This window comes from Danio rerio, chromosome 14 (genome assembly GCF_049306965.1).
Source record: "Danio rerio strain Tuebingen ecotype United States chromosome 14, GRCz12tu, whole genome shotgun sequence".
In the NCBI taxonomy this organism is placed as follows: Eukaryota; Metazoa; Chordata; class Actinopteri; order Cypriniformes; family Danionidae; genus Danio; species Danio rerio.
Genome location: NC_133189.1, coordinates 10304054 through 10323618, shown reverse-complemented (window position 1 = coordinate 10323618; position 19565 = coordinate 10304054). Strand labels below are relative to the sequence as shown.

The window sequence follows — 19565 nt, the reverse complement described above, 5'->3', positions numbered from 1 at the left end:
ACATTTTAAAAATAAGAAAGTCTAATTCATAAATTCAAAACACAATTCAAAAACTCTAAACACATTTAATAAATAAGCAAATCCAATTCATAAATTCATAACACAAATCATAAACATGCAAATTTAATTCATATATTCAAAACACAATTCATAAATATGCTAATCCAATTCATATATTCATAACACAATTCGTAAATTTAAAACACAGTTCTTAAATATGTAAATACACTTCATAAATTCAAAACACAATTCATAAATATGCTAATCATTCATTCATTCATTTTCTTTACGGCTTAGTCCCTTCATTAATCCAGGGTCGCCACAGCGGAATGAACCGCCTACTTATAGTAAATACAAAATACAGTATAATTCATAAAAGTACAGATTCAATTCGTAAATTCAAAACACAGTTTTTAAATTCAAAACACAATTCATAAAAATGCAAATCCAATTCATAAATTCAAAACATCATTTGTAAACTCAAAATACAAGCCATAAATAGGCAAATCCAGTTCGTCAGTTCAAAACACAATTCGTAAATTCAAAACACAATTCATAAACATGCAAATCCAACTCATAAATTCAAAACACAGTTTGTAAATTCAAAACACAGTTCCTAAATATGCAAATCCAATTCATAAATTCATAACACAATTTGTAAGTTAAAAACACAATTCATAAATATGCAAATCCAATTTGTAAATTTAAAACACAATATATAAATTTAAAGCACAATTCATAAACAAGCCAATCAAACTCATAAATACAAAACACAATTCATTAATTTGCAAATCCAATTCATAAACTCAAAACACAATTCAAAAACTCTAAACACATTTCATAAATAAGCAAATCCAATTCATAAATTCATAAAACAATTAATAAATAAGCAAATCTAATTCATAAATTCAAAACACAATTCATAAATATGCAAATCCAATTCATAAATTCAAAACACTATTCGTAAATTTAAACACAATTTGTAAATAAGCAAATCTATTTCATAAATTCAAAACACAATTCATAAATATGCAAATCCAATTCATAAATTCAAAGCACTATTTGTAAATTTAAACACAATTTGTAAATAAGCAAATCTATTTCATAAATTCAAAACACAATTCATAAATTTGCTAATTCAATTCATAAATTCAAAACACTATTTGTAAATTTAAACACAATTCATAAATAAGCAAATCTAATTCATAAATTCAAAACACAATTCATAAATTTGCAAATTCAACTCATAAATTCAAAACACAATTCAAAAACTCTAAACACATTTCATAAATAAGAAAATCTAATTCATAAATTCAAAACACAATTCATAAATATGCAAATCCAATTCATCATTTTAAAATAATTTATAAATGCACACGTCAAACTAATTTCAAAAAATGTAAAAATTTTTACTTGTGAATTCACAAAATGTGTTTTGAATTTACAAATTGGATTTTGTGAATGTGAATTGTGCTGTGCATGTATGAGTTTTATTTTTGCAAATGTATTATTATTATTGAGGCTGATCTGGCTCCATAATAGCACCATCTTGGAAGCAAGGATGTGGTAAGATTTGATATTTGTGCTCTCACCCGCATTTTTTTCTGATTCTATCAGAGTTTTAAGGTGAATGGAGGTGAGAAAAGGATTAGAGAGCATATGCAGCTCTGTGGGGTGTCCGTGTTAATGGGTTAAAAGGTTAAATGAATGTTTGTTCACCTTGACTGATGGATATCCTTAGGGGAAGGAAGTACAGCAGGTAGAGTGGGTGAATATCCTTGGCTTGTCATTTAGCAGATTGTACAGTTTGAATGGGGTGATGGTAGAGCTGAAGTCTGCAAAATCTAATGCATGTTCAGGTGTTGCTATAGCCTCTAGAAAGCCAAAGTGATCCTTCAGACCTGTCAGACTGATGGACAAAATCGAATGAATCCTGCTGGAAAAAGTATGAGATTCGGAAATTCAGAAGCCAGACAATTTAGTCATTGAAATACAGGGAATTCTCATAGGATTTCAATGGTAAATAGCAAATGTGGAGTATAAAAAAAAACATTTTGATAACACTTGAAGGGGCTATGAAATCTTGCAGTTTATTAGAAGGGCTATGAAATCTCATAGATATGTCACTGCTACGTATGTATTTTATGTATGCTTATGACAACAATGACGTCAATGCCCCAGTTATGACATTTTAAATGCAAAGGTGACATTGTTTAAGTGTTCGACAACTTTACAAATACATTATAATCTATTGTATCTTTATCATGACAACTTGATATTTTTAAGATAACATTTTCATAGATCTATCATAAACATAATTGTTAAGGGGTCATTATAACTGTTTCATTGATTTTATAACAGCATCCTTAAAGTTTGATGTTTAATGTCATTAAATACTAATGACACTGTTATAAATCTACCGAATATGTCATTAAATACTAATGACGCTGTTATAAATCTATAGGATATTGACAATATTGCTTATAAAGAGCAATTTTAATGACATTAATTTTGTTCCACCAAAAAAAGTGTTTAGAAAAAATGTTAAATAGACAATTATAATGACCTCTTGGCAATCATGTTTATGACAGACTTATGACAAGTTATTAGGGGTGTCAATTAATCGTTTCTTCGATGCACTGCGATGCAGATGCGGACAATTCGGAATCGGTTCAGTAATAATCATAACTGGTTATTACTGACGTCATTTATCTTATATGCGCTCTGTCGCGAGGGAAGCGATCAAGAATATTTACAGCGCTTTAACTTCTTAAAACTCATAAACTGTGCACAATTTCACTATGTGTGTATGCTGGATCAGTCTTTCACTGACATATACACCAATAGCCAATATTTCACTGAGATCGAGAGAATGAAAGTAGCCTCCTCCATTTCTCTCTCTCTCGCTCTGTCTCTCTCTCTCTTTCTCACACACACACAGTGGCCCATTTGACCTGCTGGCGTGGCTTTTCTTCTCTTCTCGGCTGTTTTACAGTGTTACTTTTGCATAAAGAAACGAGCGCATGTCTGCAGAGTTTTCTCCACCGTGTCTATCTACATCAGCTGTAAGATCGCCGCTGCCGCCTGCCGCTTATCAGTATCACTCATCTGTAAAGAACGCAGCGTGCAAGAGCCAGTCGCAACCATTTTTTTGAGGGTGTGACCAATCAAAGGGGTGTAAGAGAACTAGACAAGGATCAGAAATTGAGCTGGATATTTATATTTGTTTATATTATTTGCTAAATGCTTGTTTTGTTTAAAGTTACAGTTTATATATCTGACAGTTTGTATTAAATGACAAAATTGTATTACAAATAGTATATAAAAATAAATATATTCATACATTTTAATGCAAGAAATGCTGCTGTGAAGAAAATATAAAATGTATGGAAAGCACCGTCAATGCACCGTGATGCACCGAAATATCGAATTGAACCGAATCGATGGCATGATAATCGTGACCGAACCGTGAGACTAGTGTAGGTTCACAGCTCTACAAGTTATGTTGCCTTTGTCATGACAAAGTCAAAGACAGGTTATGATATATTTGTTTATGTAAAGTTGTCTTCTCAAACAATGTCATCTTTACACTTAAAAATCCCATAAATAAGTGAATGACCTTTGATGAAAGTTGTATTAAGTCTGCCTAGCGACAATGCCAATATAATAACTGCTCATCTTCCATACCAAGTCACAGAAAAAAAAAGCTGCAGCCATACTAGGGTTTGAGCATGCGAAAATCTGTCAGACAATGCTGCGGAAAGGGCCGGAATTAAACACGATGATGTGACACTGCTCCATATTTTAAATTGCACCGATTAAAGGTGCAGTATGTAAGTTTGACACCCAGTGGTTGAACTAGGTATTCCACACCTGGTTCAAAACACAAGCAAGTGTAGGTTGCCAGATGACGAAACCAACAGCAGTGTGCCTGACTATCAACCCTAAAGGCTGATTTAAATCGTGTTCTAAATAAAAGCAAAGGCACATGATTGAAGGAGTGTCTTCGATATAAATTTTTGTTCTGCAACACCTGAAATGTATATTTTAGGCTATATATAGGCTATATATGGGCTTCTATATCTTGCAGCTGAACAACAGGATAAACTGACAATGATTACGTCAGGTACACCTCATGTGCTTAATTCAGTGTTAAATGCTAATAATGTGAGTTTGAATGCCATTTCACATGACATTTATTGCCATATACTGAAAGCTGCAGCAGATAGTTTAACTCAGACCTTGAAAATAAAATAAATGTAACTTTAGACCTGTGACTCAACAAATATCAGTGACTCAGCATATACATTTAATAATGTTAAAGAGGTTTTATATGTATGAAATAGATTATAAACTTTACCATTTCGTTGGAGTGCAGTAAGTGCACTATTCTGTTCTTCTGAATGGTTCTATTTAAATTTCTGTTGGGTTTCGTCAGGTGCAAACTGCCAAATTACTTAACACTGTGTATCATGTAGCGTGTTGTTATGACACAGGTTTACAATGTAACCTCTTCATCTAATGTTTACGTTCATAATGTTTATATTATTTATAATATTCACTTATGTGGAACTCTGAATCTGTGTCTCACTTCAGAATCTGCTACTGTCGAATTTTGGTTGCGGACGCACACTTTGAGAGCCTTCCTTATTGAATGAAAGAAATACGTGGTTTTCCACAGAGGTACACGGGGTGTTAAAATATTATTGGCTAAACTGGCAGTGGGTGGTTTAAATGACCAAAATAAAGACAACCGTTCCGGCACGTAACACATATTTTCAAAGCAAAATATCTGCCTTCAGCATTGGTTTTTTAAGAACCAAGAAAGTTTACTTAGCCTGTTTCTTAAATATTTGCAGATATATCATGGTATTTTTATGATTTTTATGAGTCAAAAACATACAGCACCTTTAAAATAAGCGCTCACGTTTTAATATCCTATTGATCTGACATATGCATGTGATGCTTGCAGGTCAGAGTAGGCATGGGCCGGTATAAGATTCTGACGGTATGATAACCTTGGATAAAAATATCATGTGATTACTGCTCTAAAATAGGTTCTTTTTAAATGTCTGGGTAAAAAACAACTACTTTTTCCCCTTTTAACACAATATATTTTATTTTGAGAAACATTTTAAATATTTTGGAGCAGTAAACATGTCAGGCTAAATTATTTAAAGGAATCATTGACTTCCTTTAAGTCATTTATTTCAAGAACAGATTTTTTTTTACAATTTAAAATGACATCTTTGGATATTCTTGTGCTGGAGATACTGTTTTCCTTAATTTTTTTATTTTTTTTAAGTAAATTAAAAATAGTACATATTCCTTAGGAACAGTATAGCAGAAAATGTTGACGAGTTTAAAACCTTGACTTTTCCAAACCCTGATATACCTTGAACATGGTTATCGTCCGATGCCTAGGTCAGAGTTCACCAAACTTGATCTTTAGAGTGCAAAAACATGTGAAACTTGCCGCATGAGCTTGAGTTTCCAGCATATGGGGTTATAAGTGCAGTGTGACCATGCACAGCTTAACAGAGCAGAGCATGTGTGGTTAGTCCAGTTTTTTTTTAAGTTATGAATGAGCTTTGCTTTGTTAAGATGACTAAAGATCCATCCAGCTCATGCTAAAAGACACAAGAGCAGCTTCTTCCTGACAGCTGAGAGGTCACTCGACACACACGCTTCCATCTAATCATTCTCACAGCAGCTCGTCCTCTGTAAGGTCAGGAGGTGCTGTAGATTCAGCGTCTCAGGCTGAAGGCAAGGAAATGTACTGGATGAATGATCAGTCTAACACAGGCTTCACACTGTGACATTCTCACCTATACTGTAAAAAATCTAACTCATATTTTAAAGGTTAATCTAATTATTGAATTAAAAAAAAAAAAAGATTTTAAAAGTCTAAAAAAAGAGCCACTGCTGATCAAACTTGGTTTGCCCACTGACAGCACATGGACATGTTTTTTATTACAGTTTTTCTTGTTTGCTTTGACGTGGTTAAAGAAACTAGGTTCCACTTCATTTTCTTTATCACTATCCCAGCAGAGCAGAAGACAGGTCTTGCAAATGTGTAAACCCTTTTTTTCATTTTTCAAAACACGGATGTCAGTCAAGCAGTCCAAACCCTATTGTTTTAGCAATGGTAACCAAACAGAAACCATCTATTCCTAACCATTAGAAACTACCAAGATCAGTATGAATTCACTGAAGCACCGGTTTGACACTCCTTCACACAAATCTTCAATTAGCAATCAGTCTGCAAACATTAAAAACGGTGGAAGGTCTATGTTGTTCTGTGCCAGCATGTATGGAGAAGGTCAATAATGGCCATGTCCTATACTCCCAACAGATTTGACTGTATACTGGTTTACATGTGTTTTCTCTAATATTTACAGTATTTTATTACTTCTGTATATCAGTTTTCAACCACAGTTTGAAAAATGTCATGAATTCAATATAAATTTAATCAAAGCATTTCTTATTCTGGATCCAACTCTTTGCAAAAAGGCAAATTTGACAGCCCAAATAGAAAGACATCAAAAGGCATTGGGAACAATGGCTACAATGGCATACAATGGTGCACTGATTCACACTGAGTTCTGTATTTTGTATTTTTTTTAGATTTTGTTGCACATTTTTTGTGTATTATTTTGTACACAATGAGAAACATGTGGTGTTCTCTGATAAGTCCACCTTCACTGTCTTTTCCACAGCCAAGAGAGTTACAGTGTGGAGAAGCCCCAAAGAAGTGTGCCATCCCGACTATTGCATGCCACGAAATGTTTTGGGCTTTATAGTTTTTCTTGATTGCTTTGATGCAGCCGTCAAATGAAACTCCACATTTTCAAAACAGTTAACACGCAGGCCTAAACAGTGGCACTCATGGTCAAAATGATACATTTTGCTTGCAAAACGCACATACCATGTCAAAACATTTAAAATATCCAACAAAAGCTAGTTTTACCTTCAAACAACACAACTTGCAAACAAGTATATAAGCTATTTCAATTAATGATTACACAATGGACAACAAAATACAAAATACAGAACTGTGTGAATCAGTGCACCATTGCTTGCCATTGTAGCTTATTGCCAATGCCATTTGTTGTCTTTTTATTCCGGCTGTCAAATTTGCCTTTTTGCAAAGAGTTGGATCCAGAATAAGAAATGCTTTGACTAAATTTATATTAAATTCATGATATTTTTCAAATTGTGGCTGAAAACTGAAATACTGTAAAAAAATAAAAATAAAAAAAACAGACAAAAGTAATGAATTACTTTAAATATTAGAGAAAACATGTAACCTTATATACAGTCAAATCTATTGGGAGTATAGGACATAGTCACTATTGACCTCCTCCATCCATGCTGGCACAGAACAACACAGACCTTCCACCATTTTTAATGTTTGCAGCCTGATTGATAATTGAAGATTTGTGTGAAGGAGTGTCAAACCGGTGCTTCAGTGAATTCATACTGATCTTGGTAGCTTCTAATGGTTAAGAATAGATGGTTTTTGTTTGGTTACCATAGCTAAAACAATGGAGTTTGGACTGCTTGAATGACATCGGTGTTAACTGTTTTGAAAAATGGTGGGGAAAATGTGTCAACCCAATGAGAAAAGGTTTACACATTTTCAAAACCTGTCTTCTGCTCTGCTGGGATAGTGATGATGAGAAAAATGAAGTGGAACCTAGTTTCTTTAACCAGGTGAAGGCAAACAAGAAAAACATTTACATTTACATTTTACATTTAGTCATTTAGCAGACACTTTTATCCAAAGCGACTTACAAATGAGGACAAGGAAGCAATTTACACAACTGTAAGAGCAAAAATGAATAAGTGCTATAGCAAAGTTTCAGGTCTGTAAAGTCAAAAAAAATTTTTGTTTGTTTTTTTTTTTTTTTTTTGAGTACAGTTAGTGGTATATCCAGAGAGGCAATTGCAGATTAGGAAGTGAAGTGGAGACTAAATAGTTGAGTTTTTAGTCGTTTCTTGAAAACAGCGAGTGACTCTGCTGCAGTTAGAGAGTTAATTTCACCAACTGGGCGGATTGAACGCGAGCTTTCGGGAAAGTGATTTTTTCCCTCTTTGGGATGAAACCACGAGGCGACGTTCATTCACAGAACACAAGTTTCTGGAGGGCACATAGATCTGCAGAAGTGAGAGCAGATAAGAAGGAGCAAGGCCAGAAGTCGCTTTGTAGACAAACATCAGAGCTTTGAATTTGATGCGAGCAGCAACTGACAGCCAGTGCAAACGGATGAGCAGCGGAGTGACATGTGCTCTTTTAGGTTCATTAAAGACCACTCTTGCTGCTGCATTCTGGAGCAGCTGAAGAGGCTTGATAGAGTTAGCTGTAAGCCCCGCTAGTAGAGAGTTGCATTAATCCAGTCTGGAATATCATGGCATTCCTTAGGCCCAATACTTGTAGAAGACTGCCGAGGACTACTGAACCATTCTGGTGGATCATGTGCACCCAATGGTTCAAACTTTGTATCTTGAAGGTGGTGCCTTGTATCAGGATGATTCCAGGCGTTTCAATTTCATTGCACAACCCCTATATGTTTTTAATTGGTTTGTTATTAATCTGTTTAATAAACAAAAGTTTAATGGAAAGAAAGTTATTGCTTTATGTATTAAAGTTTAGTAACCGTTTGTGTTTCCCTGCAATTGTGTTCACCAACACTGAGAGAACCATGCCTACACAAAGACAAGGTCAAATCTAAAAGGTTTGTTAGGTGGCATAGATGAAACAGGACAGTGCAAACAACCACAATATGTCCACTTCTGAGTGATCAAGCTAGGCCATCTGCTATATTATGCAGCCTTGTTTGAGTAATCTGTATGATAATTCATCTGAGGGCTTTATCAAGAGGTATTTCATCTGTTTTGAAGAGCTGTTTGAGCCATCATCCGCTGTTATATATGTTGATCTTCCTTTGATGATGTCTTTTTGATCTTTATGAAGTATTCTTTCATTTCAGAATAGAGGTGCTGGATCCTTATTTACAGTGAAGCTTTTTCATGTTTCACGTATAAAAAATAAAGAATTTATCAGAAAAGCTGCAAAGTTGTGATACTCCTATAATGTTCTAACTGACAGGGAGCTTTAAAGCATCATTAGCTTCTTCTAGTTATTGTAACTTTTATTATGTTTTGAATGGATGACATTTCAAAGAATAGAGCCGATCCTTCTTCACGCCTTCTCATATAAAAGTAAACTGATATTTGAGTGTAAAATATCAGTATATGAAATGTCAGCTTATGTAATCAGAGTTCTGAAAACAGAAGGATGGATTTGACCAATTAACTAACAGAACCAAAATTCATTAAATGGGACCTATTATGCAAAAATCACTTTTTATAAGGTGTTTAAACAGTAAAAAAAAAATTATTCATATAAATTTGTAATCACACTTTATAAAACAATATACAGAAACACTTTGGCCTCTATTTTAACAATCTAGGCGCAAAGTCTGAAGCGCATGGCACAAAAGCATTAAGGGCATGTCTGAATCCATTTTTGCTATTTGAAGAATGGAAAAATAAGTTCTATGTTGGTTGGTATGGGTGTGTTTTCAGCATAACGTGCATTAAACCAGTCAGAGTCTCATCTCCCATTCCCTTAAAGAGTCAGTTGCATCGCCTCATGGTGCCTTTGCTTTTTAAATGGTGGACTTTGTAAGTGGAAAATTGCTTCACTAGCGAGAAAACAGTTAAACAGACAATCTGCAGCACGAGAATAAAGAATGAACCTCCTCCATTCGGCCTTTACTTTCTCTTTACTTTTACTCTTTACTCCTTTACTTTCGTGGATACGGAAATGGTGTTGTTTGCACTCTACTGAAGACATCCATTAGCCTACATATTTAATTTTGTTCAATCATATTTATTTAATGTTGTAACTGTCAGTTAAGAGGAAGAAATTATCAGTTTACATGCCCTCTTTAAGTAATTTGTTGCACCACTTTAAAAAATGTCAAAACCACATTTGTTGTTGGAATTGTATAATAAAATTAGCTGAAATTTAGACAAACTAATTAATCAGAGTGTGAGCAGAGTTAATGAAAGTGTGTTCATACTTAAATATACAGTATAAATGATTGTTGTTGTTTTCTTCATCATGTTTGATTTGATTTACTTAAAATCTCCCATTTGTATCATACAGTAGACTTTTTTATCTTTTATTATCATCAACTGTCGCAGAAGTACTGTTCTAATTTAAAGTTCACATCTTGGCAAGCACATATAAAATACCCGGATGTGTACTTGCTCCGACCCTTTTGCCAAGGATGTATCGAGAGGTGATATGTGTGAACTTGCGAAACGCAGGCCGACCAGCAATAGCTAATAGCAGAGGAGAAAACCTGCATGATTTTAAAAATTCTCCTCTGTTGTGTTACAAAATAAAGTTTTAAGAGTTTTTCATGCGAGAATGTATTTGTTTTAAACTCAAATTAGCAGTTTATTTATAAAGATAGCGCATCTTTGACGATGTACGCTTTTGAAGACTCTGACCCTCAGCCTGTCAGCAGGAGCTTTGTCATCACCTCCTCCGCCCAAAGCAGCTTTACTTCAGCCAGTTCGACTAGGATGTACCACTGGATCTTATCTCTCTATTGTTGTTAAACATGATATTTAATACATCTTGTGCATATCTAATGAGCAGTTTTTGGACTATTAAATGTATTTTTCGTTATCAGGTGTATTATTTTGGCAGTGTTATTTTGTTAGGTTTGATAATTGTCTAATCATGCAGATGTATTGTATACTGTTTTTGTTTACCAAATTGCTTAAAGTTATCTTTATTTCTTATTGTGTATGTCTTTTACCATATACTTGTATAATGTCCATTGTAATTTATTTAATCTGATAAACTAATTACTTAGATGACCGTTAAACATCACAGTTTTGGTCAGTTTTTTGCTGAAATTTATATCATTAAACAATTAGAGTGTGTTCATACTTAAATATAGCATGGATGATTGATTTTTTCTTCATGTTTGATTTGGTTTACTTGACATCTCCCATTTGTAGCATACAGTAGATGTACTTTTTTGTCTTTTAAAATGATAGTTCACCAGAAAATGAACATTCATTGAGCCATCATCCTCAAATCTCTTCCAAAAAATCTAATATTCTTTCCAAAATCAAAAGCCTCTCTTTACTTCCCGGAGCACAAAAGAATCTATTTTAAATAGTGAGAGTCTCTGTAGTGCCAGCGTTGTTTTGACTGAGTTCCACATACAGTATGTTCAAATGGAGGAGAGTCTTAATGCGACAGCAAGATCCAAGAAAAAGAGCCATTCAAAAGACCTTTAAAAATATTGAGGGGAAGTGTCTCGAAAGAGATAAAAGTATGAATATATTCTGACTGAAATATGAAAGTGAGCGGCAGACACAAGGCTTTCTCGTGAAGGCCGTATTTGTTCAGTCTATTCTGTAAAGATATTATATGTCGCCTTGTTTGAATCTGGATTAACATTAGATGAAGATTCGCTGACATTAAGATCAGACTGACGTTATATTCTCAGAGTCGTATTCTCAAGCCAGTTCTGAGTAATATCATTGCAACTCTTGGCTGTCTAATCAAATAATGAGTCAAGAAGGAGATGTAACAAATTACTGCTGATGTTCCGGTTCATTTGTCACACTGGAAATGGAGGTCGATGATAGAACATTGTGGGATATAGTATTCTGCACAGCATGCTCTGTTCTGGCAAATTTAGTACTCCATCTGGGTATTTCATATATTAAGGAAATTTTTATATAGCTGTACAAGTGTGTGTATATATATAGGCTTATACGCACACACACAAATATATATATTTATATTCAAACACTTTTACAGCTATATTTATGGGCACTTACCATAGACGTAATATGTACACTCAAAGGCCACTTTATTAGGTACACCTGTTCAACTGCTTGTTAACCCACATTTCTTATCAGTCAATCACATGGCAGCAACTCAATGCATTTAGGCATGTAGACATGGTCAAGATGATCTGCTGCAGTTGAAACCGAGCATCAGAATAGGAAAGAGAGGTGATTTAAGTGACTTTGAACGTGGCATGGTTGTTGGTGCCTGACGGGCTGATCTGAGAATTTCAGAAACTGCTGATCTGCTGGGATTTTCACGCACAACCATCTCTAGGGTTTACAGAGTATGGCCCAAAAAAAGAAAACATCCAGTGAGCGGCAGTGGGTGCAAATGTCTTATTGATGCCACAGGTCAGAGGAGAAGGCTAGTTCGAGCTGATAGAAAGGCAACAGTAACTCAAATAACCACTCGAAGACTGGAAAAGCGTTGCCTGATCTGATGAGTCTCGATTTCTGCTGCGACATTTGGATGGTAGAGTCAGAATTTGGCATCAACAAGTGGATGAGTGTATATTGTACATACTGTTTGTTATATCCCCTAAACCCAACACACAAAGGAAACAATCTGCATCATTATATTTTTAGGATGCTTAATAATGGGTGACATATGAGCTTTTATCCTTATGGGGACCAAATAAAGTCCCTACAAAGTCATAATTTACTTGTTTTGCTATAGTTGTGGGGACATTTGGTAAAGTAACACTTTTTATGTTTTTTTTTTTAATGGCTGCATTTAATTGCTACAAAATAAAGCTTAACAGTACAACACTAATTTATTCCTGTAATTTCCAATCTGAATATTTAGCATGTTTTCTCCTGTTATAGGCGGCACGGTGGCTCAGTGGCTTAGTCTAGCTTTGTCGCCTTACAGCAAGAAGTTCATTGGATTGTGTCTTGGCTGAGACAGTTGGCATTTTTGTGTGAAGTTTGCATGTTCATGTTCGTGTTGGTGTGGGTTTCCTCCGGAAGTCAACTGTTTAGTCAGTACTGATGCCAAATCTAGAGATAATTTAGCAAAATAACTCATCCAAAATTAGTATTTTATGTTAGGAAAAAAATATTAAATAGGAAAATTCAAGAAAAACAAAAAAAAATATGAAATGATGTTGAAATTTTGTAGTTTGTCTTTCCAATATTTCCATTGAATTTAAACGTATTATCTATCTATTTTTAAAGCTGTTCGGTGACTAATATATACATACATATATATATATATTTACAGTTGAATTCAGAATTATTAGCCCCCCTGAATTATTCACCCCCCTGTTCATTTTTTTCCCCAATTTCTGTTTAACAGAGAGAAGATTTTTTCGTAACACTTTATAATAACTACATACTATAAATCATTTATTAAGCATTAGCAATAGTGGATTCATTATCTGTTAAGCATTGACTCTACATCAATAAGGGTTAGTAAGTAGTTTTTAAATGCAGCTACAAGTGCTGTATTCTTGACTAACAAACATATTTAAAATGTGCTTAATAATTGTGTTTTCATACTTTGTTAATAATTTATTTTTCATTATTAAATTAAGTATCGCATTATTTACAAACCAATTGTATTTAGGAGTAGTTGAGGGTTTTTAGGATCATTCAGAATGAATTAGTAAATGATTAATAAACTATTGAAATCAACGTTTATATGTCTTATTATTCAGGCATATATTAATAGTTAACTAATATGTTAATAAATGCTTTATTAACTTAACTTAATGCAGTTTTGTGACCTAATCTAAAGTGATGACTATTTATGCTTTATAAATCCCTTATAAATGACAAATAAAGGCTCAGTTAAACTCTAAACAGGTGAAATGTCATTATACACAAATGAAACTGTACTACAAATGAAAAAATATTCTTTGCAACCTTATCTAAAATAAAATCACTGTAAAGTTTAAACATTGCATCTTACTATATTGTTAAATTATCATATTGTTGTTGTTGTTTTATCCAGTTTTATGTTGTATTTTGACACTCCTGTTATTCAGCAATGTTTAAACTTTACAGTAATTTTGCTTTTTTGAAAAGATTCCAAAGATTATTGTTCATTTGATCCTGAGCCTTTAATAGTCATTAATAAGGGATTTATAAAGCATGAATAGTTCTCACTTTAGATTAGGTCACAAAACTGCGTGAAGTTCAGTTAATAAAACATTTTTTAACATATTAGTTAACTATGAATATATGCCTGAATAATAAGATATTTAAATGTTGATTTCAATAGTTTATTAATCATTTATTAACTCATTGTGAATGATCCTAAAAACCCTCAACTACTCTTAAATACAACTGTTTTGTAAATAATGTAATACTTATTTTAGTAATGAAAAATAAATCATTAACTAAGTATGAAAATACAGTTATTAAGCACATTATATAGGTGCTAATAAGTCAAGAATACAGCATTTGTAGCTGCAGTTATAAACTGCTTACTAATGTTTATTAATGTAGAGTTAATGCATAACAAATAAAGAATTCACTAGACTAGATGCTAATGCTTTGTAAATGATACATAGTGTGTAGTTATTATAAAGTGTTACCATTTTTGGTAACACATTTTTACACATAATAGTTTTCATAACTTATTTTTAATAACTAATTAATGTTATCTTCATTATGATAGTAAGTAATGTTTTACTAGATATTTTTCATGACACTTCTATACAGCTTAAATTTAAAGACTTAGGTAAACTAGGTTACCTAGGCAGGTTTGGGTAATTAGGCAAGTTACTGTATAACAATGGTTGGATCTGTAGACATTTAAAATATATATATATATAGCTTAAAGGGGCTAATTTTGTCCTTAAAATGATGTTTAAAAAATTAAAAACTGCTTTTACTCTTGCCAAAATAAAACAAATAAGACTTTCTCTAGAAGAAAAAAATATTATCAGACAAATTGTGAAAATTCCCTTGCTCTGTTCAACATCATTTGGGAAATATTTAAAAAAGAAAAACAAATTCAAAGGGGAACTAATAATTCTGATTTTAACTGTATGTATGTATGTATGTATGTATGTATATATATATATATATACACTGCATTCGGCCGAAATAGATTGTATAGTGTGTGAGTATGCTAATCTGAACATGTGCATTGTTTGTGTTGTGCAGGGTGGTGCGAGAGTTTCTGGGGGAGAAGGAAGTGGAGCTGTCTCTCGTCTTTGACGCTGTTGAGGATACTGACATGGGAAACTATACCTGTAATGTAGAAAACCACATCGGTCGTGGCAGTGGAAGTGCCATCCTGCAGAAAAAAGGTAAATCAGACATTTTGTAACTATGTACTGGGCTGTTTCAATTTAAAATTAGTGGACATATGACAGTCCCAACGACTGGGTCATTTTGTTTTAATTACATTTTTAACCCAATGGTTTTTCCCAGTGGTTAATGGCCATCGATAACTTGAGCTGAGCTGAAAACAAGTTAGCGTAGGTTTGTTTCTATGTATACTCCTTTATTCTTTTCCTGATTGACTCTGCTTCTTCCTAAAAATATCAAAGCTCTAATTAATTGGAGATGCTCTCTGGGTAAAGGCCCCGGTGAACTTCAAACAAACTTCTTTTTGGTTCTTTTTTTGAGGATAAAAGGTAGTTTTTACTCGAACACCCCCACGCTGCAATAGGTGGTGCTGTAAATGCGTCACAACAATGGCCATTGGTGAGAAAAACAGTTCCATAAACATCTATCTTCCCGAGCCTGTTGCACAAGAAGTGCCACCGTGACACCTCACATTGTTATATTGTTTTTCTGTTTGCCATGGACTGACACCAAATAGTGCTGCCGGTGTGTGTAAACTCATAGAAAAGATGAGGTCGGCTTCTCATTTGGTGTTTGCCCTCCTCCAAGTCTGTAATATTTCTCTGTGAGCGATCGTACAGGTGCGGATACATCTGCACCAGCTCTGCTGCTCCACTTCTAGTGTATCCATGTGGCCAGTGTTGTTGTTTGGGATTTTGTTCTCCTGCCTGACCCCTGTGGAAACACATCTGGAGGAAGAAATCACACATTAAAGAAGGCAGAGTTCCAGAACACGTGTCCATGACAATTGCATCGTAGGCTCACTGGAATTATTAGCCCAGGGCTACATTTTTGAGAAAAGAGAAATATGTAAACTAGACTACGCTTTCTTGCAGTTTTGTTTTTGACAATCTCAAATACAGTACTGTCGGCACAGGCAACCCAACCAATAGTGTTGTGAAGCCATCGTGGCAACAGCATCACACTGCTCTATGTTTAGGGTTTCATTTTTCCTTGTTTCTGAAAGTGTCCTTCACCCGACTCTAACCCTGTTTCCCTTGCTCCACCTCCCAAGTCTGCCACCATTTGTGGTTAGCTACTGATCAAATCAATCACACTGGAAAAGCTGTCCATATGGATGTAAGCGGTGAGCGAATCCGCACTGTAGCATTCATTTTACACACAAAATGCCACAGCCATATCAACCTGCAGCCAAAGACCAGTTGCTCACTAAAGTAAGCAGCTGAGCTTAGTTAATACCTGAATGGCAGAAACTAGGTTGCTTTTGGTGTTAGTAAGGGCAGCAGGGGGCACTCAACCTGCAGTTTGAGTGAGTCCTTATGCCGCAGTAAAGTGAAGGGGACACTGAACTGTCAATGGGTGCTGTCTTTCGGATGAGACGTTAAACTGAGGTCCTGGTTCTCTGTGGTCATTAAAAATCCCATGGCATGTCTTGTAAAGGGTAGCCGTGTAACCCCAGTGTCTTGTTCAAATTTGTTCCATCGGTCTTTACCCATGGCCTCCCAATCACCCCCATCCACTGAGTTAGCCCTATCACCGTCTCTCTAGTCCACCAATAACTAGTGTGTGGTGAGCGCACTGGCGCTGTTGTCCTATGGCTGCCGTCACATCATCCAAATTGATGCTGCACACTGATGGTGTCGTGGAGAGACCTATCAACCCCCCCCATGATTCATGATTGTGAAGCACATTGGGTGCATGGCTATACACAATAAATGCGCTTTATTAATACACATTACAATACACAAAAATATAGCTATTACGTATCCCGACGGATATAATTGTTGGTTCTCAGAAATGTAAACCTGGGCACATTTTCCCAATGAGCCTGTGTTGGACAATTGTGTAATTGGTTGCACAAAGCTGTATAGGAGCCAAAAAAGAGGGTTGCTGGTTCGAGTCCTGGCTGGGCCAGGTGGAATTTCTGTGTGGAGTTTGCATGTTCTCCCAATGTTCATGTGGTTTTCCTCTGGGTTCTCCAGTTTCCTCTGTAGTCCAAAGACGTACACTATAGGCAAATTAAATATAAACTAAATGTTTGTTATGTGAAAGAGAGAGAGTGTATCCCAGTGCTGGGTTGCCGCTGGAGGGGCATCTTCCACATAAAACATATGCCAAAGTAATTGGCAGTTCATTCCACTGTGGCAACCCCTGATTAATCGGGGATTAAGTGAGTTATGTTTTAGGAGACATTGACAGAAATATAGGAAGCTAGCATGCCCATTTTAATGCTGTGCTGCACTCTTTCCACTTTCCAGGCCAGTCGACCAATCAAGGCTGTAAATTTCATCTAACAGTTGGGGAAGCAATGATCATAAAATCTCTTAAGGGTAATTGTTGAAGGGGGAACAAATGATAATGCTAAAATTCAAGCTGTTGTGCTTGTGCTGCAATAGCAGTTGTTTCCATTTTAGACAATACTATTTATCAAGCAGGTAACATTATTGTTGCTAACAGAGCAGAGTAATCGTAAAATAGCCTACATTGCCATTATCCATATTAAAGAGAAGCTAATCACGTCATCCGATGTTTAAGTGAATGAAACAACCTTGACAGCAGCGTTACTAACTGAGTTACACAACTATTGACTTTGTTCTCTTTCGCCAGACGTGTGTGTGGGTGTGTAGATGATGTAACAGAGGAAAGCAGGAATTTGGACCAAAGCACTGTGAGGCAAGGGAGCAGAAGACTCAATTTGTTTCTAAACTTAAAGTCGATGTTAACTGAGACTGCTGAGACTTTTATTTTACTATGTTGATGTACTTCCGGTTTAAATATTGAGTAAGAGGCAGGGCTTTTTGCACATCATTCCCTCATAGCAAACTAATGGTAAAAGGGGATGTGGTTAAGTATATTTTCTGCTGAAGTTGACAAACTGATGTCAGCAGAAAAGGACAGACACTCCTCATGGGCGTGGTAGTGGGGGGAAAAGTGGACCTGACTACCCAGGGCCCCGTCTAGGGAGAGGGCCCTTTGAAACCCCACCAATTTTTTATTATTTTTAATTTTTTTGTAGCCTACTTCGAATTAATTGGCCCATCCAATTGATGTCAATGTCATTATATATTTCAAAATATATTGATAACACCCCCCCCCCCCCCCTAAATGGTTTAGTCCGCCCATAGACGGCAGCCGGCGGCAAACAAGTAATGCAGTGAGTCTAGAGCCTGATCATGCTGCGCAAAAAGCCCAAATCGGGATTTTAAAAACAGAAAACGTCTGGCAGACGTCTGTATGATGTCCGTTTTACACACATTCTGAATCGCAAACATCTTAAAGATGTCTAATAGAAGTCTATTTCACATCTGATAGGAAACGTCTTGTAGATGTATTGCAGATGTGAATGCAGACGTCAAATAGACATCTCCGAGATGTACATGTGCTAATCAAAATCGTCCATTAGGAATCAACATTGGCGCATAACTAAAAAGAAAATGGGTGCTCCTAAATTTTTTGGGATGCTCCTAACTTTTTGAAGTTGGGAGCACCAGTGCTACCAAGTAAAAAAGTTAAATTCGAGCCCTGTAATGTATGTATGCTAATGTTAAATCTTTAGCTTAGTTTGTCAACCAGGCTGCTTGTTGCTGTAAGTAAATTATGGGCCAGGCCAGCTAACGTCAGGTTGCCAACATTAACCAGTTTCAGAAACAACCAGTGGTTCCGACACACCAGCAGAAGCAGCACTCAATGGTGGTGAATGAAAGAACCAGTCATTATTATAATTTTATTTGATTATAGATTAAAACACTATTTGTGCATGTTTATATTTAAATAATTTTTAAAAAATGTGTAGGGGGCCCACTGACATTGAGAGGGTACAGGGCCCAGAATTTCGTGCTACGCCCCTGACACTCCTAATCTGAAAGCAAATTAAAATCTTTGTACGGACACATAATTTGTTTTCCCAATCTTTTATAGGACTTATATTTATATTTATCCTACATTTGAATGATTATTAAATAAATAAACATGTTCACTAAAGTGATATTGAAAAATTACATTTAAAGGGGACCTACTTTGCCCGTTTTTATTATGTAAATTAAGTCTCCGAGGTTCCTAGAATGTGTATGAAGTTTCAGCTCAAAATATCCCACACATAATTTTTATTGTTGCTTTAAATTCAAATGAGATCCAGCTGTCTTTTCAAAAGAGCTGCAAACAACCATGTGTCACCATAGTGGCAGATTCAAAACAGGACCAGTGTTATGCAGCCGACAAATCTGCAGAAACTGCGTGATGCTATCATGTCAATATGGACCAGAATCTCTGAGGAATTTTTCCAGTACCTTGTTGAATCTATGCCACAAAGAATAAAGGCAGTTATGCATGCAAAAGGGGGTCCAATCCGGTACTAGTTAGAGGTACCTAATAAAGTGGCCAGTGAGAGTACATTTTTAAGATTCAGTGACTGA

At 35.2% G+C, this 19565-nt stretch overlaps 1 protein-coding gene across 2 annotated transcripts in view; it reads left to right on the top strand.

Annotated features, from left to right (window-relative positions):
• The window catches only part of il1rapl2 (interleukin 1 receptor accessory protein-like 2), a 593182-nt gene that overhangs the window by 546430 nt on the left and 27187 nt on the right, over positions 1-19565 (top strand). For both annotated transcript variants that reach the window (XM_068213146.2, NM_001142584.1), the window contains 1 exon segment: positions 15007-15152. In XM_068213146.2, coding sequence (XP_068069247.2) covers positions 15007-15152 — 146 coding nt within the window.